Source organism: Netta rufina (assembly GCF_964035555.1).
Source record: "Netta rufina genome assembly, chromosome: 7".
Taxonomy (NCBI): domain Eukaryota; kingdom Metazoa; phylum Chordata; class Aves; order Anseriformes; family Anatidae; genus Netta; species Netta rufina.
Window position 1 is genome coordinate 34,627,738 of NC_140130.1, and position 27,515 is coordinate 34,655,252.

The 27,515-nt window shown below is 39.1% G+C and overlaps 1 protein-coding gene across 2 annotated transcripts in view; it reads right to left on the reverse strand.

The window, feature by feature from the left end:
- The window catches only part of ADAM12 (ADAM metallopeptidase domain 12), a gene marked incomplete at its 5' end in the record, with an annotated part of 180,886 nt that overhangs the window by 127,704 nt on the left and 25,667 nt on the right, over positions 1-27,515 (reverse strand). For both annotated transcript variants that reach the window (XM_084289704.1, XM_084289703.1), the window contains one exon: positions 7,542-7,615. In XM_084289704.1, the coding sequence (XP_084145830.1) occupies positions 7,542-7,615 (74 nt within the window). The remainder of the gene's footprint in view (positions 1-7,541; positions 7,616-27,515) is intronic.

Consider the following 27,515-nt stretch of genomic DNA (forward strand, 5'->3'; position numbering starts at 1 on the left):
AGAAGGAAAAGAGGAGAAAAAGAGAGCCAGATTACATTAAAATTGATGTGAAAGTTCCTGCACTCCATTCCTGACAAGTTTTTGAAAAGAAACAAAGGTATGAACTCTTCAGGAGAACAGGATGGCTATTTTCTCTTTATTCTCTTAATAACATCCTATACTCAGTTCTTCAGATTTTTATTTTTCCTTGAAGGTTACAGAGGTACAAAAGCAAGTCCCAGGAGCTCAAAACACTAATAGTTACAGATTTTGCCATGATTGTGACAGTACTATCAGGGCATTTAGTTAGTTAGTTAGTTAGTTAGTTTTTTAAACTTGTAATGGAGTAGAAAACTTGAGGATATGAACCTGAAATATCACACCCAAAAAAAAAAAAAAAAAAGACAATGCTGAGAAGATCTTCCATTACTTGCACTTTTTTACTGTTGTGATTTTTTTTCCCAGTTTGCACTGATATGGACAAGCATTGCAAACTCAGGGAAGGGACAATCACCTAACGGGAACTGCAATGCAAACAGGTGCCACACAACAGCAGCAATCTGACACAGAGATATCTGTCATATTAAAATCTATGTGTTTTAGGGAAACCACAAGGTTCACTTCTTTGCAGATGTGCATCTCGTGTTCTACTGAGGAGGAAAGCTTTGAGTGGGTATTCACTCAGATGTAGAAGAATTATGTTTTACAAAACTTTGACCCTCTATAAACATTAATCTGTATTGCAGAACCTTTTTTCCATTTCCCAATATTCACAACGAGGAATCAATAACAGATGTTTGGACTGTGACTTGGGAGGGCACGCTGAGAGAGCCCCTCAACCATACAGGCATGGAGAGGGAGAAGAGCTATTAATGCTTCTAGAAACCATCGCTTGAGATTACTGCAAAGAACTGCAGCAAGCATTGGGACAGTTTGGCAGAGATCAGTCAAAATCTGGGAAGCCAAAGTCCACACTGGAAGAGACACCCAGACCCGTGGTGGTGGGGGTGGGACCAGGCTCCCAAACAGGGGTTATGAGCAGAACTGAATTGTTCCTTTTGATTCCTCATTTCCAAAAGCAACATGAAATCACAGAGAACTCATCTGAAGAACTGTACTTCAGTGTGCTCTGTGTTTCCTAACCCTCTAAAAATAAATACATGAAACAGTGAACACTACAAGTGAATTAAATAGCTGGCATCTTTCCCTACAAAATTTTGCAAGGCAACACTCTTAGTTTCTCTCTGCAAAGCCTTCAGGAGAAGCTGAGATCCTAGAAACTGAGCGTGTGCCAGTAAAATGCCACTGCATTCAAAAAGAAAACAAATTCTTGAGATATTAGACATACTGTCACATATCTGCTCTCATTCAAAGACATTGGACCCCTGGGACTGAGCATCAAAGTGAAAATATCTAACAGAAAATTCATTAAAAGCAGGCTCAGCCTCAATTTTTACTTGAAAACCCCTTTACAGTCCTCCCTGTCTTTCTGAGGCCAGAAAGCAATATAAACAAATGTTTCTGAAAAGCAGGAGAATCCTCTTGGTTTTGGCCTGGTATCACTACATGTGTTGTGTAAAGGAGACCAAACATCCTGGGTAATGACAGGTCGTGTGATGCTGCAAAGCAGAATTCCATGCTTCCCCTTCATTGCTGTTGAAATGCTGCTCACTCTTGTTAGAAACAAATTAAAAAAACAACAACACACAACAAACAAAAGCCATCTGAAACCTGCCTGAGCAGCAGATAGCAGAAACATGTGAGGAACACCCAGGAGCTTTGTGAGCAAAGCCTGGGTCCAGCTGGATGCACCCCTGCTTTACTTGCCAGCCTGAAAAACGATTCGGCATTGGCCATTGCTCCTTGGGCAGCCAAGGCTTCTGCAGCACACGGGCTGGCGTACAATCATCAGGGGGAGATTAGAGGCCTTCCAGAAAGCTGTTTTTCTCTCTTGTCTCTCCCCTAATTATTTATTTTGCAGTCACAGATGATTATGTTTTGCCTGTGTTTTTATTATCACGGCGATGAAGCTGACTCCAGCAGGAGGGAGGGAGCACACATTCCTATTGCCTTCTCCCAGCCAGCTCTCCTCCCCGACCTCTCTGCCGAGTGATGCTGAAATGAAATGCTGAAAGCCTCACACGCTGCAGTACATGGGGAGATTAAAACACAGTTCTGAAAATATAATAATCTACCACTGCAGTATATCTGGGGAACAAAATCTAAAGCAGGCACTTCTTTATTAAATTTATTGCACCAGCATGTACATTTTCCTCTCTATTATTGTTATATATTTAATTGGAAGGTGCAGCTCTAGGATTGCTCTGAGTGACAGACACTGAACAAGCAAAACCTTGTGTTAAGTTGGTTCAAAGCTGTCAACTGATGCAGCACTGGAAACTACCATTCTCAGGAAAATATACACACCAAGAAAACAGCACCTACCCATCAGGCTTTTTGTTTTCCCCATGCTTTTTTGTATTACAAGCTTTATTATTCTGGGATAAAACCAGAAATGCTAAACTTCTCTGTGTCTAAGTTTTTCCAAGGCTGCAGGACAAATACAGGCTCTCCTGACCCATGTGCTCACCCAGGACTTGGGGTTTGCACCATGAACAGGACACAGCCCTCTGTCCTCTACAACAGCCTCAGCACAACCCCATTGCCCTACTGTTTTCTGGGACATGCGAGGAGGAGAAGCTTGGTGATGTTAGAGGTTACGACATTCAGCCACAGCAAGGTCTCCAGAGTAGGAGTTCCATCCCCTCCACTTCCAGCATATTGTTTCAGCCTATAAACATCCTCTCTAATTTTCCTTTCTGTTCATATATTTACATCAGGAGAGGAAGAACAGCTCAAGAAAGCAGTAGTTTCTCCCCTCATGGATCTGAGCCCTTTCACTGAAACAGCTCCAAAACCACGCAGCAAAAGCCTCCAAAAGCACACAGCCCCAACCACAAAACCTTGACTACCATTGCTGATACCATCCTGTGCTACCTTTCACCGTTACTGAGCAGATCTCAGTATTTCAATGCCCACGCTACATACTCTGTCCTTACACCACAATCCTACAGCACACACATGTACCCTTAGTGTCACAGACTGACACCAGCTGTTCTGCACCAGCAGTAGCTGAATCTTCACATTTTGCTGTGGTGTAGGCCTTCTGACTGCTGCCAGGATGGAAGGGAAAAATCGTTACTTCCATTAAAGTGAAACTTTCATGTCAATTAAAGAGAATTCCCAACTGTCAGCTTGCACTGAAATGCTGCAGTACAGCTGCTGGCTCCAGCATTTGCAGATAAAACACTCAAGGGTCACTGTTTTTTGGCCAAGTTACAGCATGGAATTACAGCAGCAAGTACAGCAAGTAATTTCTGAGAGGTCCTGCCTCTCCGGTTGGCATTTGTTTGTTTAGATTTGTTTTCTCTATCTGTATTTCAAGCCATTGATTGGATATAAGCGTGTCAATTCATTAACAGATTTTGTCAGCTACTTTCTTTGGCCATGGAAATGGGTTGTTTTCTTGCTAAATTAATGCAGCTAGAATGCCACTTGCACCCCAATCAGCACTCCTATTCAGAAAGGTCAGGCAGAATTGAAGAGATAGAAAAGAGAACTCCTTATTTCTTTCCTCTTTTTTTTTTTTTTCTTTTCCTTTTTTCTTTTTTTTTAAGAGAAAAAAAGGGGAAAAAAAAAAAAAAAAAGATTTCTGGGACAGGACACTGTGCATGAAGAATTTTATTGTCTGCTTCTGCAACCAAGGGGATACTACTGGAACCTCCTTTGACCTGGGGTTAAGCTTTCAAAGTATTCTTTGATGCTAGACCAGTACGTCCCAGTACACCCCTAATATGGTGTTGATGTGAAGAAGTGATGAACATGCAAGGGGGACAGTGAAAGATGCTCTCAACTTCTGGAGGTCCTGGGATCTTAGGGGATTTAGAGGATTAGATGGAGACTTACACCATGGCCCGGGGTGGCTTTTGCCTCCTGATAAAATAGAAGATTTTTCACTGGGGCAACTAGGCAGCAGACAAACCTCATATATTTCCCCTTTTTTTATGCTGTTTTGTTAAAGGTTGTGTTTTGAATCTGACCAAAAGGAACACGAGGTTATGTAGAAATAAACAGTAAACAGCTACTCCGAACCACTCGAACTTTGCCTTTCCATTTACAGCTCCCCCAGACCTGCTGCCCCTTACAGCTGGGGAACACATTCCCAGCAGAAGGAACCCATCCAAGACACACCTGAGATGTGAAGCTGATGCCGACGTCCTTAGGGCAAAGCAGTCCTACCTCCCTGCTGTCCTCCACTTATCTCAGCTTTTTATCTTTAACTGCCCTTCACTCTGCTGTACATGGATTTGAAAAAGCTCTCTAACATCTGTTCAAAGTTACATTTCTTTGACATCCATAATTATGACCTTTGTCAGCAAATCATTTAAGCATGAAATTAACTTTGAAAATAAGTAATTCCGCTGACTTTACCTGGATTACTCATATGTTTAAAGTTAAAAGAGTACTTAAGCGCTTTGCTGTATTCAGACCTACTTCTGACAGTGTAAAATGTTTCCAGTTGAAGAAGAACAGCAAGTAGTCACATACTGTTCCACTCTGCAACTCAGATTTAATCTTATGGGGGTTTTGATTCATTTTCACAGTATTAAGACAACTTTCCTCTAAGATCCACATGCTGCTTAGAGGAATTTCTATGTGCATACATTATTGTCCCTTGCACCACAGAAGTGCATCAGTATTACTGATGTGATGTACACCAGGATAGCCAGCTGCTCCTAAGGGTGGTTTATTTTGCAGCTGAGAGATGATTTGCTGATTCTGGAAATCTCTCTATGTATGACAAGTGTTTCTAAAACATTTAAGGTACTACAGAGCTCAAGGTTCTCAAGAGTGCAATCATATTTTGCAAATAAATCATAGCAAGAAATGTTCATTGCAACATAAGCTTGCTAGTCAGTTTTCTACAATCGACAAAGTAAATTCAAGACAAATAATTTTGTTTTTGCAAATACAAATGTGCAGTGCCTGAAAATTAATCACCAAATTATTTAAAGAATAAACACTTTAGCTGGAAAACACAGAGAAGATTTTAAACCTTGAGTGGTGAATTTAGGTACCAGCAACCCTTCCAAAACTAACTATAACATGTTGCCCTATAAATACAAACACATTTTGCTGAATATAAAAATCAGAAAAACATCAAACTGACATTAAATATTTCCATAGATAACAGATGGTTTAACACATCAGTCTCCACTTGGGGTTGCCTAATACATCTGAATCATATTTTGAATATAACTGAAGGTTTGGAAAATCTCTAAGGTTTTCGATAAATGGATTTTAATGTCAAGGCTACTCAAAGCAGCTGTTTCTACTAAGTATGGAAAATCATATCCAGTTGTTTTCTCTCTCCTTTTTTTTTTTTTTTTTTTGTTTTGCATGACCCAATGCAGAAATTATGTAATTTAGGGGTCCCGTTCACCTCCACCCCTACCACCCTCCAAGGAACAGCATGCTTTACATGAAACTGCAGTAAAACAACAGCACACGTATCAGAGCTTCATATCTGTTGTCACTTACTACTCAAGAAAATATGTTTGTGTTTGGCACGCAGCTACTTAAAGCACGCTGGCTTAATGGCTACTCCAGTGCAGAGCAGCAAGGCTTTCAAGATATTTGAGCTGGTTTGAGCCAACCTCAGGAAGATGGGCAGGCTGGAGGACACAGGGTCTATAAGCACATCTGCTGGTCTTGCCTGCAGTCTCAGACACTCATAGGCAGGAGCTACAGCATGGAAATGTTGCAAAAAATGTTGTTCCTTCCCCTCACCTCCTCTGCTGCCACTCGCCTCTTGGTGGTGGCAATGACTCAGCACCCAACGCTGTCAGCAGGTCCGCGCACACACCCACACTGACTTGCAACTCAGCCCATTATTTGTCTTGAAAATAAAAGTTAGTAATGCTAAATGGAAAAAAAAGAGGAAAATGATTTTGCAAAACTGTGACCCTTTTTCTGTGGTTTGAGATCTGTGAACTGCCTCATATGCTACAAACCCCAAGCACAGGCAAGGGTAACTTTAGTGATTTACAATAGTAAAAGTACGTTGAAACTCCTTTTCAGACAAGGAGCCTAATGTTGTCATCACCATACAAAACCCTTGTAGAACATAAACCTTCTGGTGGATGCCCCACCACAGAGACAGGTAAACTAGAAAATAACCATTACTAAGTATTTCTTAAGAAGCAGGGCTTGGAATTCTCCAAGTCTGGTTAGTCAAACAGATGCTCATGAGAGTTAATTTATAGTCCTGTCATCTCTGTTTTTAAAAAAGGTGGAGATTGTATCTTACAGTTTTCTAAATCTGATTTTATTACAGGTACAAGAGAGTTTGGTATGTTCAGCAAGGCCTGTATTAGCAGTTTTATGTTCTTTTAATCGCTGACAGGAATGCAAATAGTTTCCTCAATTGCTGCATACTTCACATTCCTGAAGGAAGGCACACCCTTTGACAAAGATTAAGAGAATATAAAGTTAAATTCCTGTTTACTAAATGAATTAAATCCTCTTTTAGTTGCTCAAACAGAGCAACCTATGCATCGGGGATCTACATTCCTTTCAGGGATAGCAAAGGAACAATAAAGAAACATTGAAAATAATGTGAGGAAAGCTCATGATTTGGTCCTAATGTCGAATAATAAAGTGAACTGGATTCTATCACAGCTGGGTAATGTTAGGGTTTCTCCAAATGACTGGAAATAAAAAGCATTTTATAAAAAGCCAAGAGGGAATGCTGCCCACAGCCACCAGGCTGGTCCCTGTCCAGCTCACATGGCTAGGGCTTGGTTTCTGCTCACAGCATCATCACTGCTGTCCATCCCATGGACTCTCCATGCAGCATCCCCTCGTGTCTACCACTGACAGCTTCTGCACATGAGCATGAGTCATCAAGAGGACACAGACGAAGATGCAATACTTACAGCCCACAAATAGATATTCAAGCTCTGCTTTGATCATGAGCCTCATGAGCAGCATGAACATCCATCTCATCATCAGCCCCTTGCCAACAAACCCACAGAGCTCCCATTTAAAAGTCCAGCAGGGGTTAAGCCCCATTGCTTGGCTCATACTCCCTGACCCACAGCCACTGGGAACCATGATCACAGGCAGCAGCAGGAGGGATAAGTCCTCCAAAAACTGTACCAAAGGCTGTAGAGTTTTCCACATTATTGTAAATAAAAGACTTACTGTGGAAAAGGAGGACAAACCCAAACCAAAGAGGAACAGTGATCAACACAACAAAAAAGCAGTGAGAGGCAGCTTTTCTTTTTTCAGCCCCACATAAATGCAGGTCCTTGCTTTCTTAGCAGAATACAAATGCCTCCAATCAAATTGGAACACAACACTCCAGATAAGGGGGGCCATGTTCTGTAAGGGACCAGTAGCAAACATGCCTCCAGCTTACTTTCAATCCTTCAGTTTTAACATTAACCTCCCGCTCTAAGAATGCCAGTACAGAATGAACATGCACCAAGGGTACTCACTCGTTTCTCTCCAGCTGGATGACCAGATGTTTTCCTTCAGCTTGTACCACCACCTGCAGCAGGGCTGGGTGATTCTGCAAGAGGAGAACAGAGTCGGATGAGTCCAAAACCAGAGCCAGCACCTCTCCCAACCAGGGATCCAGGCACACTGGTTGCAGGATCTGGCCCTGCCTGGTGCAGTGCAAACACGTGGGGCTTCACACCGGTGTCCTCAGGACAGCATGGTTCACACCATGACATCTGGAGAACTTGCATCATTCCACACCAGAGCACATCCTGAAGATCAGTATAGCAATGAAGTCCACATCATTCCCATGAGATACCTGATACAGTTCTGAATTTTCTCTCTTTCCTCTCCGTATAATAGCACAATGAGATTAAACGCTAATATAATCTCTTATTAATGTTCAGTCTTGCTGTAGGATCTTTTGAACTGAGATCAAGGTAATGAGGTTTGCACTTTGCATGACCATTTCCAGTCTCTGTTAGCCATGCTGGAAGCTGGTGCCTCTGCCCTCAGAGCAGACCTGCAGTGCTGTGGCCACAGTCAGCAGGGTGGCTCTAACAGAAATAGCTCTTCCCTTAGGGCTGAGCATGTTAAATATTTGTGTGCAGGAAGGACCCCACATGTGATGCAGATCTAAGACCATCATGGAAACTAAACATCAAGTATCGTCATGCTGAACTACTCGTTCCCTATAAACAGCTACATATTTCAATATATGGTGTTTCATAAGGAAAAAATAAGATTTAGATAAAAAAAGAATTGGTGTTGGAGCAATTAGAAATATGGCTGACAATATTATCAAGAATCTCTGTGAGAACAATAGACAAAGTATTTGTACACATACAAGCATGCAAGAGAAATTTCTAAACAAGACATCAAGAGCTGAGCGCACAGAAATCCCTGTTGCACTCCAGCATGGAGTGGGGGTCAGGACATCTGGATTGCATTTTCAGCACCGACACAACTCCGTGCAATCTTCATATTGTTGTTCCCTTGACGGGAAAACAAGTTCTTTTTCATCTCAAGTATCTGAAGGTGAATTCACTACTTTGGGGGCTGTGAATGAGCATCAGAAAAGTCTGCACAAAGTGGTGATCCCTTTGCTCCTGCGAGTGGGGTGCTTAACCACAGCAGGAGGAGCAGAGCACCTATACGGGCCTTTAGAGCACCAAACGAGAAAGCACAGTTTACAATATGCTAGCTACTCTTAATCCAGAAGTCTGCACTCACATATATTCTAAGACCGTTTACACTTAACTTACATTTCATTAAACAAACTTACAGGGTTGCGAGACAGTATTTCCTTGTTTTGAAATTCTGACAGTAGCTCAATAAATCAGTTGTTCCTCTGCATGCTCAATACACTTTTCTGAAGATTTATGCCAGCCAATTGCCAAACTAAGCCAGTCTAATCTTTAGGGGTATTGTATTTAATTGATTTATTGGGAAATGTGTCTGAATGTGTGATTGCTACAGTGGTGCCGTGATGGAGCCTTGGCTGTGTGACGGTCAGAGCACCCCACCCATAAAATGCAAGAATTTTTAAATGATTTGGAAAATTGTAAATGTTTATTAAAAAGTGAAATTATGAGGAGACTGTTGTAGACTAAACAAAATTGTAATTTTGTTATAATAAAAAATAGCTGACAACTCCCCGGTGCTCTCAGGCATTATTAAGTGCAGATTGTGACTGTGATACCATTGCTTTCTTCTCAGTGTCCTGCCCCACTGCTCGTGCAAATTCATACATGTTTGCCTCTTCCCATGCAAAATAGCAACAATATTGAAATTCTGCATCTACGTGAACTTTGCAGGAACTAGATCCCTCCAGAATGCTAAATAAAAGCTTCAGCCTATCCTTGGCATTCAGCAAACACATGGGAGTCATTTATTGGCATGAATATTTAGAGACAATGTTGATTACCACTTTAATATTAGTGCTTTGGTTCCAAACCCTGTAAGATATACATACTAGAGAGTTTTGAGAGAGTAAAATACAATTAATTACAATATAACACAGTAAATAATTAAGATATTGCAGGAGCAGAAATGGGTTCCTTTCAGATAAAGGCCCTCCGTTAGTATGTAAATGATAACCATGTTTATTCATGAATTCTCACTGGTACTTATTTGACAGTCAGTTGATGTTGCTAAGTTGTAAAGTTAAAAAAGCAGCTGCAGAATAAAACAGACTTCTACAAGACAAAAACTATCTCTCAGAGAATTCCTAAAGCTGAAACTACTCATTATTGAACACAATAATGTCTCCAGTTAGGATGCTGGACTGTTTTGCATGAGACCCTGGTTTGGATCCCTGATTTATCATAGAAATATTTTTCAAGCAAGCGGCTCATTTTCTTTTATGCCATCTGGGGAAGAGATGAAACTATACATTTTCCTATTCTGGTTGGTAGTTGTAAGCATAAATACAGTAAAAATTACAGACTGCTCAGGTGCTATGGTATTTGGAAACACATAGGTACTTAAAATGATACATTTCTAATGTGAAAGAAAAGCAAAGATCATTCAGAAAGTTTTTTGTTCTTGATGTTGTTGATTTTTTTCTTCCTTGCTAAAGTATACACTTGTGAAATTAATTTTATTTTTTTTTTTTCCCCAACAGTACCAGTGAGCTCTCCATTAAAGTATTTACAGGGTTCTGCTACAAGACCCTAAAAATTCATTTCAAGTCTCATGAAACATTGTAGTACTCTCCTTACAATCAATATTTTCAAAACTGAATTGATAGATGAAATGGCAATTACTGTAAATACTGATATTAGATAGCTGTTTTATATTTTCTGTTTAGAATAATAAAAAAGTACATTATGAGTACACAGACTCTTCTGCTCTGAAACTTCTACTTGTATAAAGAACAACTTGCTATAATACTTTCTTAAGAATCAGAGAAAATAATTGCTAAGGGATGTTGGTTTGGTCATAGTGATAATATTCTGAAATAAGTGAAACAATAAAGTGATGAACTTTTAGTTAAAGCCAAGCAAGAACTCTCCAGTAAATCACATAATAAATGAATATAGGCTTTCTTGAACAACTGGAACCTGGTGAGACAGTAGCCTGTTTCTGAGTCTCAGTTGTTTGTTTTCCCACAACAGAACTAAAATCAATATGCACACATAAATGTAGTTTAATTAATACAAGATTTCAAGTACTTTTAAGTGTTCCTAGCCTCCCACCCTTTAATTCACATTGATCTCTAGATCTCTAATTAGAAAGAGAAAAGGAAGGATGGTTTGGGGACTGAGGGCTTCCCCTGTGAGCCTGGAGAGGGTGCGGGCAGCCCAGCTGTACCAGAGTCACCTCTGGGCTGGAACACCTGAAATCCACTGTGGGAAACAGCTAAACCCTCCAGCTGAGCCTAGCTCTTGCACCTCAACTTGTTTTTTGCTTCACTCACCCCTTCTGCCACTTTTCACCAATATGGCATGTGGACAACTTTTCAAACTCCTGTCTGCCTACTACACAGTGTTTTAAAGATGCGATCCCTAAACACAGCAGTGAGCAGATAGACAACTTCCTTCCCATGAAGGCATCAAGACATTACAATGGTAGCTCAAAACCAGCAGTAATATATATATATATATTTCCTTTAGTTGCTCATGTTTTATCACATCAACATGAATACCAAGATAGAGCCTCTGCAGCAGATCTTGAAAGTCTCATGCTTTCATGGAGTACTTTCTAATAATATTGATATAATAGCCACACACACAAACACACACACACAGTTTTCTATGCCTGAAATACTAGTAGCTATCCATTTGGAGTAGATTTGTTCACCTTGGTGGGATGCCCAATTCTGGAATTTCAATACAAAGTAGTTGTCACTGAGCATATTTTTCTGCACAGTAATCTAGGAAAAAGTCTTAATCACTGCTGGATCATCTCTTCCTTTGGGCTGTGGATTTGGCACGCACTGTAATCACGTTGCAGTGCTGTTAGCTTTTCCCTTGATACTGACTGTTGAGATTGGGATAGAATATTTTGAGTCATTTCTTATTACATCTGAAGAGAGAGAACCAATGAAGCAGACAGTCCTAGTACATATGTTTTTTACACCTTCCTCTCCATAAAGGATTTTATTGGATTAAGATATATGAGTTAGACCACCACATAAAAGTTTAAAGAAAAAAAATATTCCAGTAACTACATAATAGAAATAAAAGGAGATACCTAAAGACAAGAAAAAGAGTGTAAATAAGCTCAAAGCAGAAGCATTAATTCATTTGGAAAGCCAAATGCATTTTCAGCTGTCTCAGATATCCAAATCCAGTATTTGAGAATAAGGATCAGCACAAGAAATGGAACCAAAAGGGATTATTTTGTTCCTCTGGTTTCAAATTAAGTTTTCAGTAATATCCTTGCATGGTAGATTGAAATTGGCAGATTTGTTTAATCCAACAAAGTGGTTTCCCCTCCCTCCTGAACTGCTACTAGCTTCACTAAAGCCAACCTTGCAAGAGGGCTGATTTTGCATCTGCCATCAAGTTGACCTATATCTCTGAAGTGCCTGTGACAGACATATCAGGCCACAGACTCCATGAATTGTCCTCACACCTCAGTGGAGGGACATTCCTAGCCTGAAATAGGTTGAGATGGGCAAGATTGCAAGGAAAAGCCTTCTACTTTTTAAGCAAACTGACTGCAATTAGTTGTATGCACCAAGCTTCCTAACATCCAACTTGGACCAAAAATAAAAACACAGCAAAGCTCATAAAATGTCACATTTAATAATTACTTGCCTGGGCTTTAGTTCAAAGTAAAAGAAATTACATTGTCAGTGACAAGCACAAGAGAAGAGACTTTGGAAGCCACGCCAGCCTTACCCAAAGCTTCTCAGAGATATGCATTGATGTAGCAGACCTTAGCAGCCTAAGTACGCTTTTCCCATAAGATACATGATGATACAAGAGGTGAGGATATTTGTTCTGACTAGCTACCGTGAAGGCAGCCCAGCTCTGCCATGTATGTAGCCACAAATGGTGGTTTAACAGAGTGTTATACAAGGCAGTTGAATGCAGAAACAAATCAACATTTGTTTATGAATACAGAGGGGTAGGGAGGAGATGTCTCCAAAGTGCAGAGAAACCAGAAAGTGCTTCTAGAACTTCAGTACGTATTTAAGATTAAACTAAACACATAGCTTCTCATGCAGAAATTACCCACTCTCTGTTGTCTGAAGACAGTTGGTGAGGACTTGCATTTTGGCAACCCGATTTGCTCCACTACTGACATGGGTCAAACAGGAGTAGATGATGTGATAGCCAAAGTATTCTACCAGGGGAAAATTTAGAGGTAATTTTTAATCTAGGGAGTCTTAAATTGAGCAAAAAGCATCAAGAATTGCTCCAAGGATATGACCACATTTACTTTATCCTCTACATTTCTGAAAAGATAAATTCCAACACACACATACAAACAAACAAAACACACACACACAGACAAAAACAAAAAACAAACAAATAAAAACAATACTGCGAGGGTCATAAGTTTATGCTATCTCTTAAACATAGCTCTGGAAGTCATGGACATCTGAGATGCATCAGATAGCTAAATGCCATAAAATCCTAGGTGTTTCTTCTTGTATCTGATGAGCTAGCATCAGGAATTAGAAATTGGTTAACTGAGAAAAGAGTACATTATCTCCTGTAGGGATAAATTCTATGCCATTTTGTGCTATCTACAAGAAAATAACTTTTTGTCCCTTATTTGTTGCAAACTGATGTTTTGTGTTGGTGCCTCCACAATCTAAAAGGTGTGCTTACAGGTATTAGATCCTTGAGCTGATATTACCCCTCCACTACCTGTAGTACACATAGGGGGAAAAGCTGGAAAATCTATAAGAAATAAAGCCATCTGGGGAATCTTACCATGATAACTGGAATCCAATCCAATAATCTGCAGTGCAAGCTGTCTACAAAGTATATACATTTAAGATAATTTCAAGTGACAAAGAATACAATAAATTGCATGCATTACTTTTAAATCGATAAATATTTATTTCTTTTCTTTTGGCTTTAGTTTATAAGCGAACACAAGAGGCTATGTTTCTTGCAAACACCTCCAAAATCAAGTGATATTTCATGCAGACGTGAAAAGTATAAACATTTAATTCATATTGTCTTGCAAGTTCCTCAGGGCAGTGAACTCAGGTGTGCTTTCCTTACTGTCAAATGACAAGCATGTATCCCTGTGGCTGTATATAATGAGTAGTAACAAAGAGAACAGAGGGTTTTGCGGCAGATCTTTTTTTTAATGGAGTAGCAAAGAATCACAGCCCCTTAACAAATTGGCTGAGCTACTCCAGTAATGCACAAAACCAAAGGACTTCCAAGTTTGTTCCCAGCTCTAAGATGCACTGACTCTTCGAAAATGAAATGATCTACTGTTTGTTTTCTTGCTGGCAATACAAACAGATGCAAGCTCCTTCTATCTGGAAGACAGTTTCTAATCTGAAACTCCTTTTTTTTTCCTTTTTTCCTTTTTCTTTTTTTTCCTTGTAGAGCAAATCAACCTGTTTCTTGGTGGTAGTCACTCCTTTCCATCTTCTTCTTGCTCCTGCTTCCTACACCACCAGCCAACTGCGTGTGGATAGCTGCACACCACAAGGCACAGCAGAAACCAGCAGAAACCATCACACATGAGGTCCCAAAGCAGGGACAGGTCAAAGACAGCAGCTCTTCTGCCTCTTCTCTACAGGAATACAGAACTCCAAGGAGTGTCACGAACACAGAGCTCATGTGATGGGCATAAAACAGGAGCTGTAGGACTATCTTGGGAATGACCCAAATTCAGCAGGTTTCCTTTCACAGACTAAAAAGATGTTCAATTAAAGTTTAAAAAAAAAAAAATAAATAAATAAAGAGAGCTGCACTGCTTCTATACCACTCACAATCCCAGCCTCTGGCCATCAGGTTATTTGGCAACATCTGACAAAGCTCTTACAAATCTCAATAAAAGGCTTTTTAAATTAACAGATTCCTGCTCACTGTTGGTGTCCCAGCATCCCTGTGCAGAGTTAAAAATTCAAGCAAATAACGCTCAAGAAAGAGGAAACTGAGAAGTTAATTGTGCCAGACCAAAATCAATAAAACTACACAGCTCTAGCACACAGTTTCCTGGTTTCCATGCAGAAATACAAAGCCAATGACTGCTCTGGGAAAAGGAAAGCTTGCTTACAATTTAGCTACAGCCTTTTCGTAAGTATTCCTGATTTACTTTTTTTTTTTTTAAATTAAAGAATAACCTTAGTAAAACATGTTCAGAATGTCATAACGTTATGGATCAAACATTCCAGGAGGAAATCCAAAATAACCAGTTTGATGTTTTAAAGAAATCTGCATCTTCTGAAGTTGACTTGTTACGCTATGAATTTATTTGGTGTCAGTAGAAAGTCAGGCATGAAACTGAGTTCAACATTTGCACCATATTTGCATTATCAAGCACGGAAGTTGTGCTAAAACATATTTAAGTGCATATGGCCAGCAACACAAGGATTAACAGTAAGTACACAGTTTAAGTGTTTAAAAAAAAAAAAAAAAAAAAGTCAAATGTGTTCTTTCTATGTAATTACAATTAAAAAGAGCAAATGGGCCAGCTTTGGCTTTCAAAATAGTTATGCAATTATCTGCTGAACTATACTTGTTAAGAATAGGTCAAAATCGATGCTCACTTTTTGGGACAAAATTTGAAAAAAATCTTTCAAAGGTTCCTAAAAACAAGTTCAGTGAACAAAAATTAGTGGATTATGACAATGGAGCTGGTGTTGCCAATACTCTGAAAAAGCTGATCAGGAGCGAGCTATGCTATCCTTGGCCTCAGGATGTGGTTTGGGAGAAGGTGGCGTGTTGTAACACAAACCAGCCAATGTGAAGTATTTAAGCCCTTCCAGTATCTTTGCAGCAGGATGGATGCAAACCAACACAAACCAACATTCAGCATGTATTTATTACACTTCCCTGCATGCCTGATGACCTGCAAGGAGTCTGCTCGGCATCTGGAAGCAGGCGATTCGTTAGATTCACGATTCACAAAGGAAGGAAGAAAGGAAAAGGAAACAACATATGTTTTTGACTGAATAGAGATGACTGCACCAAACTGTGAACTCAATTTTGTATTAAGAACAGCTATTAAAGAAAAAAATTAAATAACACAATATGCTTTCAGCCAGTTCTCATTTATTGCGCCGTATCCCAAACAGGCCAGACACCCCTTTGAAGGACAATCTCCATAAATCTGCCTGATGTCACCAAATTTTGTAATCCAGGTGAGGACCTGCCTTCATGAAGCAAAGGACTTTCTACCCAGAGCATCAGTATAGGTGGTCAATCTCCAACTTGGAAACAGGTCTTGAGAAGTGATTTTTAATGTGAGTCTGGTGGAGAGGTGTGGAGTTTGCTATTGCCACACGCTCGCTGAGATGGCTGGAGAGCCCCTGCCCCGTCTGCTCTCCATCATGCTGGCAGGAGGCTGATTGCATCTGTGCACATTTTAGCTTTCTGAAAGAACTGTAAATACAGAAGTCTTTTTAATGGTAAAAAAAGGAGAAGGATAAAAGGCTGGTTAAAAATGTCTTCCCCTCCACTGTTTTTCCTTACTGTGTTACCCTAGAAGAATAAAATGGAAATACCCACTGCCGTGTAAGCCTCTGGGGGAGTATCCATGTTGCCTTCGAGTTGGAAAAGACTAGACAGCCTCAAAGCTATGAAAAGCACATGGCATCTGATCTTCCTGGTACCTGCTGTGCTGTCAGGGCTGCTCGTGGCAGCCTATTACCACCACCCTGCTCGATGATGGGTTGTTCTGTTAAAAGTAGGTTTAGCACCTGAAAAGATCAGCCCCAACATCAGAAGTCTCTTGCTAACTCAAAGAGGGACTAAAACCTGGCACAGGAATGAAATAACCTGGACTTTGCTCAAAGTAAACCCATAGTCATTACACAGTATTTACACTGTACGTACAAATCACAACTGTTCATTTTGCTATCAAACAGATGGGAGCAAAAAGTACCTCATTGTTGGAATACATTATGTGCTGCTTAAACAATGCTTTGTGGAAGGCTGTGCAGAGAAAACAAACATGTCTGTTCTGTAGTAAACTGTTACAAAACAAAACCTAATAGAGCTGGCAGCTAGAAAGCAATTGCAGTGGGTCTGGGTAGTCTGAGTTACTAAACAGAACTTGTTGCAGACAGTCCTTTGCAATTTGGGTAATTATAATGTGAATGAACAGCTGTTGATATTTGCCATTTTTAAATATACATGAACTTCTTTGAGGACTATGCCATGCAGATTTAGTACATCCCATTTGGGCTTAGTAGATTGTTCCACCATGTGTAATTTTAAAATTTCTCCTTTCTATAAGGACAAGGGGGACAGTGACCTCCTTCTACCAGATACGTAATTATGACATTGTGGTCTTCTACCTTCCTCAAAAAATCAAGGTCAAGCATAGACTCTGTCAGAGACTACATGTCATTGTAATTATATTTTATGCACCTTACTCCTCTTGTCCTGCCACGCTTTCTATGAGTATTCCCATCTAATAGCTCTCAATTTTACCACCCACACATCCACTGTGCTCTAACAGACCTGGAGCCGAACAGCAAACCTGAACCTCTTTAGAAACATCTCTCTCCTTCTACACACATAATTACTGCAGCATACATTTGTGGGGAACCCACAACCAGATTTAACATCTAGCCACTGTGAGGAAAAGAATTACCATGATAATTGCCTCTGATAAGAAATGACACATCATCTAGATTATTTCTGAAAATGTTCTCCACAGCAGTTGTCTGGAATGCTGAGGAGGGATGAGCTGCATATGTTACACGTGGCTGCTGCAGGCACAACGTATTTGTGTATGTTGGGGAATTGGCAGATCAAGAGAAGTGTGTTTCAGGGTCAATAGAAACTTAAGTCCATTCTCAATTGTGCCCATTACGGACGTTATCTGAGCTACCTGAGCACTCTTTGCAACCCTTCAGTGCCACCAGCATCCTCACAGCACTCAGACTCAGACAGTCTCAGGATGGGGGTTTTTCTGTCCTCATACAGGTTTGCAAAGCCGTTGAAGATCAGAAACAAAAAGCACAGTCAGAGCCCTCCCAGTGTTTCCATAGTTCAGCTATCTAGCACAGAAAGAACTGGCACAAAATACTGCAACAGTTTTGTCCACCAAGAACCAAACTGGAATGGCCACCCATTTCACTGAACTGAAAGTCAACTCCAAACGCTCCAAGAAAGCCCATAAATTATTCTATCACTGAAAGAGGATTTCAGATGCTTTTTGTCTCCCGTCAATATAAATCTGGCTGTGCTCAGTAAGTTATATTAAACGCACATGTATCTACTTCAAGCCACATTTCATTCTCTCCAAACATCTTTCTCTAAATTAGATCCTTTCATATTCCTTGAAAAGCTCAGTTCTTAATTAGGAAAGAGTTCTGATTTTCCATTTTCATTAATTTATTTGATTTCAAGATTTTGAAGCCAGAGTAATTGCAACTAAATGAAACTTACTGAAAGACAAAAAGATACAATCAGGTTCAGACAATAAGAAATTTAAGAATTTTTTTTATGCAAGTAAAGGGTAGGTCTAAATATCCTGGCTAAGCTGAATCCTTGACAATGCAACAATCTCCAGAGAAGCAATGATACGTATTTTGCTTCTCTGAATGAACTCGGAGGGTTGGCCAGATTAATGCTTAAATCACTTAATTATTTGGCTTAATTCACATGCTGTTCTTCACTTTCAGATCTCTCCTGCTCCCCTCCAATCAGACTGCTCCACTGCACCAGGTCTGTGCCAAGATCTCTGAGCTCAGACTTCATTCTCTCTAAACAACTTTTCATATTATGTGCCTCAGATTAAATCTTCTTTGCTAATTTGTTATTGCAATCACAGATGTGCTTCTGGATTCAAGTTCCCTTTTGCATCACAAATACTGGAATGTGAACCAGAAGTAAGGAGCTGGTGTCTAATTTCCACTCTTTCAAGCTGTAATTTGTCTCTGATGATCTTTTGAAGGTGATGAATGAGTTATATGAAAACAGATCAAATATTAATATTTTTTAAACTAATGGAAGGGGAGATTTCACCCCAATCTTAGGCTACTCAAGATAACTTGACAAACTTTCCAAAGCTGTACTTCCAAGACACATTAATCATTTTTATGTTCTGGAATGTGCCCTAAGAGAAAGAAGGATCTGAAGATTTCCTAGTAAAGCAAATGATATTGCCAACCTGTGGGCAGCATCTCACATTTTTCTACTTAATTTGAAAGATACTTTACTTACAGATACCACATCTATACGTATACTTTCTCATAGAAAATAAATGACACAAAGCAGCATGGAAAGCTCAGAAAAGCTATCTAAGAAAATATGTCCTAGAACAAAAACAAATGCTTTAATCTGAATGATAACCCAGAGATCAAAAATATTAATGACCAAAATATTTCTTACCACAAAGACAAAGACAAAACACAGATGAAAATGCCATTTCCACTAACATGCTCTAAAAAAATGTAAACAAAATGTATTTATTAATTATAAAGTACATTTTAAAAGATATTTAACTAGGAGAAGATAGAACGCTAATATACAGTTAATTCCTCCTGTAGATAATATCATTAAGTATTTTCAATTGCTAAATTATCTTATAGAAAATCTACTTCATTATTGCTTATAGGCTCAGTAAAAATGCTATAAAATGATATTTCTAGAACAAGCTCTCATATGACATATTAGATACACCTGTGGGTCTAAAAAATAACCTCTCTATCAAGGTTATATAAATTGATATTAAAGCTCAACAAAGATCTCCTTTACACCAAATCATCTAGAAATAGCACACCCTTTCTCCATTGAAGGACATGAGGTAAATAACTGAAGAGGAGGTTAAAAACAGATAATCAATTATTTCAGTTAGCTTCAGGGTTACTGCTGAAATTTTCAGCCCTTTAGAGAAAAAGCAAAAATCGATATAGCAGAGCATTTTAAGATAACAAAGAAAGAAACATCTCAAAGGCATTTGCAACATGTGATAAAAGTATAAAGGAAAGTTTGCTGTCACCTTCAGCTGCTCTACCATGAACAAAAATATTTTTGCTTACTTGCTGAACTGGCTGCACAGGGTAAGAAAACAACAATAACAACAAAAAAACACCAATTTTGCAGAAGGCTCATAAAACGTTTCAATTACCCAGCCTCGGTCTCAGGGACCAGTGCAACAACACAGAAGGAGTAAGAACATTTTTCAGTTCAGCCTGTGGATGCTGGAGCTGAATACCCATAGGAGCTGTGGGAAAATAGACCAGACAGTAGCACTGAAATTATGGAAGAAAGCAGCAGTTGTTCCTGCAGCTAGAAGATGATGAACAAGTACAGTTGCATGCTGCAAACTCTATTTTAATTCTGTATGCAACAGGATCTATTCCGAAAATCTGCCCCTGCAAATTCAGGCTACCGGATCATCCCATCAGGACAGTACAACATCCATCTGCCTTTCTGGACAGCTCTCAGTTGCCTTTATGCATATCATATGCATATCATTCAAGTATGCTTCTACATACACTTCTTGTAAAGCCATTTTTTTGTACCAGCTCTGCTTTGCTTTTGCCTGCCTGCCCCAATACCAGAAGCCAGTGAATTACCAAAGATAAGAGACTGATAAAGATTACCTGAAACAATCCACTGTATTCAGTTTTTCCTAAGCAAATGCAGTAAAGCTCTGAAAACAAGTTGATTTAAACCTTGGTGATAGTCTCAGATTCTCTGCTTATTTATTCATTTATTTATTTATTTTATTCTTTTCTTTCCCCCCACCTCCTTTAAACTGGAATGGAAATTTGAATACACCAATGTCCCCTAGGCTGGACTAAGATTTCAGTATTCGCACTAGATGGATATACCATGCCATATGTGGCTGAACTCCCATCAGGTTTATAGATCTATTGTTTTGTGAGGGAAAATTCTCACTTTTAGACACAGAGGAGCCTTCCTATCCAACCTAGAACAACAAGCTACCTACTTTAAAAACAAACAAACAAACAAACAAAAAAAACACATATTTTCAGCTTAACATTAGGAAGAGTGCTACCACAAAGAGATGCATCACTGAGGAGCACAGAGTGAACAAATATGTGGAACACCTGAAAATTTCCAACAGGCCAACCTCACGTTTCCTGCACCAGATAAGCCACACTCAGCATCCAATCTACTTTCTGCACAGCTTCTAATATAAATCTGCAGAAAAGATACTGAGAGGAAAAAAAAGAAATTAAAAATAAATAAATAAATACAAACCTAACAACCAGCTCTGGACTGAACATGTTTCCATTCAGTTGATCCTTTGAAAAAAAAAATAATAAAAAAATAAAAAACACCATGTCTCTGTTCACTGCTAATTAAAAATAAAACAGCTCTGAAACACAGCCCATGTGATCTACCAGAAGGACTTTACAGCCCAAATGTCCCAGAATGTGTTTTGAATTACTTCTTGCTTATTGTAAACAGTTGAAATTGTCATCTCAGGATTTGGTCTATTTATGATGCACTGCAGTTAAATCCCCTCCTCCCTTCCCCCTTCCTGAAAAGCTTTTGAAGCTTTGATGCTTCTCAGAGTAACAGATGACACAGATACGAGTCTGCTGCTGCCACCCAACATTGTTTAATGGCATTATACTCCCAGAAAGCCTCTGGTGAAGCCTGGATATTTCTGCATAACAAGTTTTCTGTAAAATCCAAAAAGACGTACAAAAGAGACTTTCAAAAGATTAATCTTCCCATGAAAGTTTGTTTACAATATTTTATACCATATACTTTGGAAAGTGGCAATAAGGTAAGTGTTATTACAAGGCACAGTCAACAGTTCACATGGGCATTGTATTTTTTTGTAACCTGTCTCGACAGAATGGCTTATATCTCCTTCCCGAATCTCCAAAACTCCTGAAAGAAAGGATTTCCTCAGGCTGTCTACTACTGTTTTCTAAAACTGTCATGCATGTTTATACCAGCCTCTATCACCGCTCAAGTGAGAACCTCCCCATGCATAAGTTGGCACCAGTCTGCGAGACAGAGACGTAACACAATCTCCATTTCACAGATGAGCAGCTATGGCAGGGAGAAGCTAATTGACTTGTCTGTGATTACCTGGGAACTCTACAGCACAACACAAAATTTAACAAGTCCTTCCAGAGCCCTAAATAATTCCTCCCTAAACCCAACCTCCTCAGGTTATATATATCCCAACCTCCCTGGCATCCCGATCTGCTTCTGTGATTTCAGTGCATGTCCTTGAATTAATAATAACATTTAAAGCAGCAAAAACAAAAGGTTCAACTTCTTCTGGAACATCTTCTCTTCACCCAGTTGAGACAGCATTATAGTTTATGTTGTCTATATACTATTTAGAATCTGGTTTTAAACTGTGCTAAGTTATTAATTGGAAGAGAAAGAAAAGACATGGGTCAACAAAGTCTTCATCTTAGACAAGAAATTGAAATATTCCCTGTGAAGGAAGTGTTCAGGTATCAAAAAATAATAATAATTAAAAAAAAATCCAAACTTTATTCTTTGAAATCTAGAGATGATAAAATCTTTCAAAGCAGATTTTTGTATAAAGGAGAAAGAACGGTCTTCGCTTCACTTCAAATCATAGAAAATGTGGATTAAGGGACTTCAGAGGTTCCTGCCCCATGTCAGGATCAACTATACCTCTCTCGTTAGCAGCTGTTTCTCTGGTGTTTCTGAAAACCGAGTGCACTCAGAGACTTCAAAGCTTCCCTTCCTCACTGTATGCATGTAAATACATCCTTTTCTCATTATCTTCATTACCGAGCTCTTACTTGCTGCCTTGTAAGGCCATTCTTCTTGTTGCTGCTAGACAGGGTGCATATCTAACAGTGGCACAGGAACTAATTACTGCCTCTTACTTTCCCGCAGCTTTTACATACTTGAAGATTCATTATTTCTCCACTCAGCCTTTTTCTCTTTCAACTGGACCGACAACCCAGTTGTTTACTCCTCACCACAGGCCACGCTTTCAGACCTCTAACCATTGCCTGCACTCCTTCCTGTGTTCCCCCAGGTGACCTGTCTCTTTCATGAAGAGAGTTGCCCCAAACAGGATATAATACAGCAGCAGAAGCCCTACTGATGCTAATATAGGGAAAAATTTTACTCTGGTAAATACTGGCATACTGCACCAGACCTGGGTTTTGTACTCCTATCTCATACAGGTAAGCAAAGTACAAAGAAGAAAGCTTCTGAAAAGGTTCATTAGCATCTGTATAAATAGTAAATGTTTGCCAGATATGGATACTACTGCACTGTCATGAAGCGTCAACAAACTCAGCATGTTTAGAATGGGACTTTGAAGCACAGGAGCCAGCCAGAGTCTTCTGACAAGTATAAAACTATATATAATCTTTTTGGAAATTTCATTCAGGCTTGGCAACATTAAATAGAGAAAGGCCCTGTAGGGTTTCCCCAACTGTGGTGATTTCCTGAGATGTTTGGGAAAGGAGGGTTTCAGAGCCATATCATGAAGCTTAAATGAGAATCTTTATTTGCCAGGAGACTAGAGAGTTTCAGAGAGGAACTCAGATGGACAACTCATTGGAGCATCCTCACCTGCAAGGGCCTCCTGAGTCCTAAGCAACTAAATCTGAACTGCCCTAGCTGAGAGCTGCTGTATTACTGCCTCAGACAGCAGTTATTTGCTTTTACATAGAAACTCTGGTGTTAAAGAAACCTAAATTTCACCATAAACTGGATAAAGAAGGTATATCAACTTCCTCCAACACAACTCAATCAAATTTTGGTTTGTAAATCAAAATTCACAGATAAGAATACCCTGTACATACAAACATTGCCTTAGGCTAAATATGTGGGACAAGTTATTTCCTTTCCCATATCAAGACTGTGACGGTGACATTGCATCAACAGACAAGATAAAACTCCATAAAATTGAAGAATCAAATCTGCACATTCCAAGAGATACAGAGAAATGATTTTGTGAGACAGGTAAAGACAGCAATAAACTGGCATATGACTTTATTCAATGTTGAAGAAATGTCTCATTTGTTTACGGTGGACTGTCAGGAACCAGACATCGCTCCAAAGGAACAGGTCATGAAAGCAATTTCAAAATTGCTCTTGAGGAACTTTAGAAACTCTCATTGTTAAAATGGGAAAATATACATATGAAATACAAAAATGCAGAATGTAAAAATTTTAAATGACATGGTGGCTGCTGAAGAGGCAATAAAAACATACTGTGTTGTTTCCAAATCATTTTCCTTGACCGTGTTAATTTAATAATTTTTCAGTTTAATAATTTCAGTTTAAGTAATGTGTCTTGGTGTGTTTTACCAGTGATGTATTGATTTTTCTTTCACCAAGAAAAGTGAAGGTTTTGCTGGGAAACAAACAAATATGCAACTGAAAAAAAAAACAAAATGAAACACCTCCATTTCCATAACGTTGAAAGAGACTTAAAGCAGATTGGACTCCTCTAAATTATTTAGCAATGAACACTGTTAAAAACTTCTGGATATTTCCCTAAAAAAAAGGAAAGAAGGAAGGAAGGAAGGAAGGAAGGAAGGAAGGAAGGAAGGAAGATGGGATATTCATCAATGCAGTGAGGAAGCCTCAGGAATATCTTTTAAAAGAATTGTCCAAACCTAGCTGACATTGTCTTCCATCTCAAACAAAGGTTTGGAGAAATTGCTAAATACTCTGTGCAGGCTGAACTGGGAGTTGCTTTCAATCATATACATTGAGTTTTTTTTTTTTTTAAATTAGTCAGTAAAAGAAGCATGGACGTGTATTAAAACTAATAAGTTGTGTTTTAAAAATAAATTGATGCTTGATGATTGAATTGTACATTTGAGGGCAGTAAAAATGTGCACTTGAAAGAAAAATACATAATACCCTAAAATAATGTTTCTCAAATGTTCCTTGAAAAACAGTGTTTTCATGTCACTGTCATTTCCATCAAAGAAAGGTGATTGTGCTAAAGGGGACTTGGACTGATTTATATAGCTCATCGTATACTATAAAAATTTCAATTAGTGTTCTTCATAGTACTTACAAGCTGCTCTTAAATTGCCTCTAAGATTGTAACAGTGAAAACCCTTGTACTCAGCATTGCAAACACTCCTCCTCTTTAATTCTTTGGAAACTAAAATCTTGAAAATATTTGTTCCCTTGTTCTGACAACACATGCATGATTTATCCACACATGCAAGACATTCATCTTTCCCCCAGAAGAGCAAATCCTTGCTCCCTAAAAGTTGTACAGTGTGTGAGTATGAATACAAATAACTTTTTTAATCTGAAAAGGCCATTACCAAAATCAAATTTATGTCCCATGGCTTGGATTAAACTTTATTCCCATTTTATAGATGGAAAAGGTCAAGGCAATAAAAGGGGAGATGTTTGACTATACAAAGTTAGGTTTCCATCTTAAAAAAAAAAAAAAAAAAAAAAAAAGAAACCATTTCTATCCATATCTTAAATTTGCCCTCTGTGACTTGCACTGTTCCCAGGCTCTCAGTGCTTCGTCTCCACAGAGCAGCGGTTTCCTTTCCTCTCTCCCTCCTATGGGGATCCTGGGAAACAACCACATGTGTTTGGAGGGCTCCCACAGATCACAGCTTAAACCAGTCCACCGCTATTCCTTTTCTTCCTTTATAATCAACATACCAAGTCTGCAAGCAATTCTGCACTAAAACGTACAATGAAAATGGAGGTCAATATTTTGAAATGTATTTTTGTTGCAATTAAAACTTTTTACAATCAGAAATGTTAAAGTAATAAATAGGGACTCAGGAAAGTATGAAACATAGAACTTTAAATTTAATTACAGGCATTTAAATTGATTTAAATTTCTCTCTATGGGATGTACTTTTATGATCTCGTTTTGGTTTGTTTTTTTACATACACCACTCTCTTAATTTACACTAATTTATATGCTTCAACGTATCTCAATAGCTACTCTACTAACAAACATGACGTCTCTTGGCAATAAAAGGTTAAAATTCACTTTACCCTCTGACTATAACAGAAATACCTTTGCAAACTAATGACTGTAACAGGCTGGTCTGTTCCCGAATAAACATTCTAGGGATTTCCTGAGGTGTTTTGTTTTGTCTTTTTTTTTTTTTTTTTTTCCTTCCATCTTTTTAATTGACAGAACTGAATTTGGAGGGTGCAGGCAGTTTAGATGCCATTTCATCAAAAATGTGTATATGTTGTCTTTCTATATGCTTTTCAAGTAAAAAATAAAAAAATAAAAAAAAATAAAAAAAATACATTTACACAGCTTCTGGATATTCATTTTATAGAAAAAAAAAAATCTTTAAAGCTTATCCAACTCATCTCGTTCTGCCAACTTTCCTTGCCAACTCTTTCTTAGTAATGCCAGTAAATGCCAAAAAAAGTCTGGTTTAAACAATGTTTCTGTCTGTTGCAACCAAGAGAAAGGCATTTTCTGTTGGAGATACTTGATTTAGGAATCCCACTTTTTCTTCTGTTGCTGAAAATGCACCCTGACTATGCCAGTGTAGGCTGAAGGGAGGGTGCAGTATTTAAATGGTAATATTCCAGAAGTAACTTTAAGGACAAAATTACGCAGTTTCTCTTATTGGCTTTTCCCGCAACAGATTCATTTCCAGAAATTCCCCTCTCCTTTGAAAGAGGCAGATGCAGTATCTGCCAAGGAACCGGTCCTTTTTGGGGCAGGGATACTACGGCTGTTTAGATTAACACATCTCCGAGCTTTTGTCTCATTGTCACTTGCCAGGAGTTGAAGCAGACCTCCTTCAGCAGCATTTCTTTTTCAGTACAAGATGTACTTAATGCAAAAACATCTAGGGAAAGATGATGGAATGGGTGAAACTAAAGTAAATAATGTCATCTGAGAGACACCAGTGTAGGATTTCGTCCAATATCACTGCCCGAAGGAGCCTGCCATCTCCAACACTCACACAAATGAAGTGTACCGGAAAATAGCATCCACCAGTGTGCAAAAATTAGGCATCTCTATGAAGATCTGATCCTCCCATAGCTAGGCAGCTTTGACATAAAACATTTGCTCCTGTGCTCAGTTAAGTGGACTCAGGTTATGAATATATTTCTCCCGAATATTAAAATTATATACTGGCTTCACTTTTGAAACATGATGTGAACTACTGCCACCTCACGAGGCAAAGCACTCCAGATGGCAATTACTGGCCAGGAAGGGCTTGGCAGGTTCTCCCAAATAAGACCAGTTTAGTGCAGGACTCTGAAGCCTGTCACAAAGGTTGCGGTCAATGGGAAGGAGAAAAACAAAGGAGAACAAAGAGAAAAACACTGCCAAGGAACCACCCAGCAGCTCCTGGTGGAGGGAGATGGCCAAAGAGAAGAGGGAACAAGTTCATTCAGAAGAAGGAAAATAAAGCTGATCCTAAGGCAGAAGACACAGTAAGGGCAAAGGAATGAGGGTAGGACCTACGAGCACTTCATTTCCTGAGCATGATTCAAACTTCAGAGGAAACAACAAATAAGCATCCCGGGATTTGGGGCAGAGGATGAAAGGGCAATCTCAAAGGCAGAGCTGCAGATTTAAATGGAGCTTGATGTATTTTGGTTCGCCATGGACAATGAGCGGCAACGAGACCTCTCTGCAGACTCGACACCCCCGCCTAAGTGACCATAAATATCTAGATGCTGTATTGGTGTGGGAAAACATACTCCATTGCAACCAGTATCACTAGCAGACTTTGCATAACACTGACCAGAAATAACACAAGCACATCCTTGCAGGATATGGATGAGTTCAATGCCTGCAGTAAAATGCCTGCAGACTCTGGCAGCACTGCACATGCATCGTACACATGGAAATGCATTACACAACTATCACCAAAAGCATTTTGTCTCCTATCTCATTAGGCT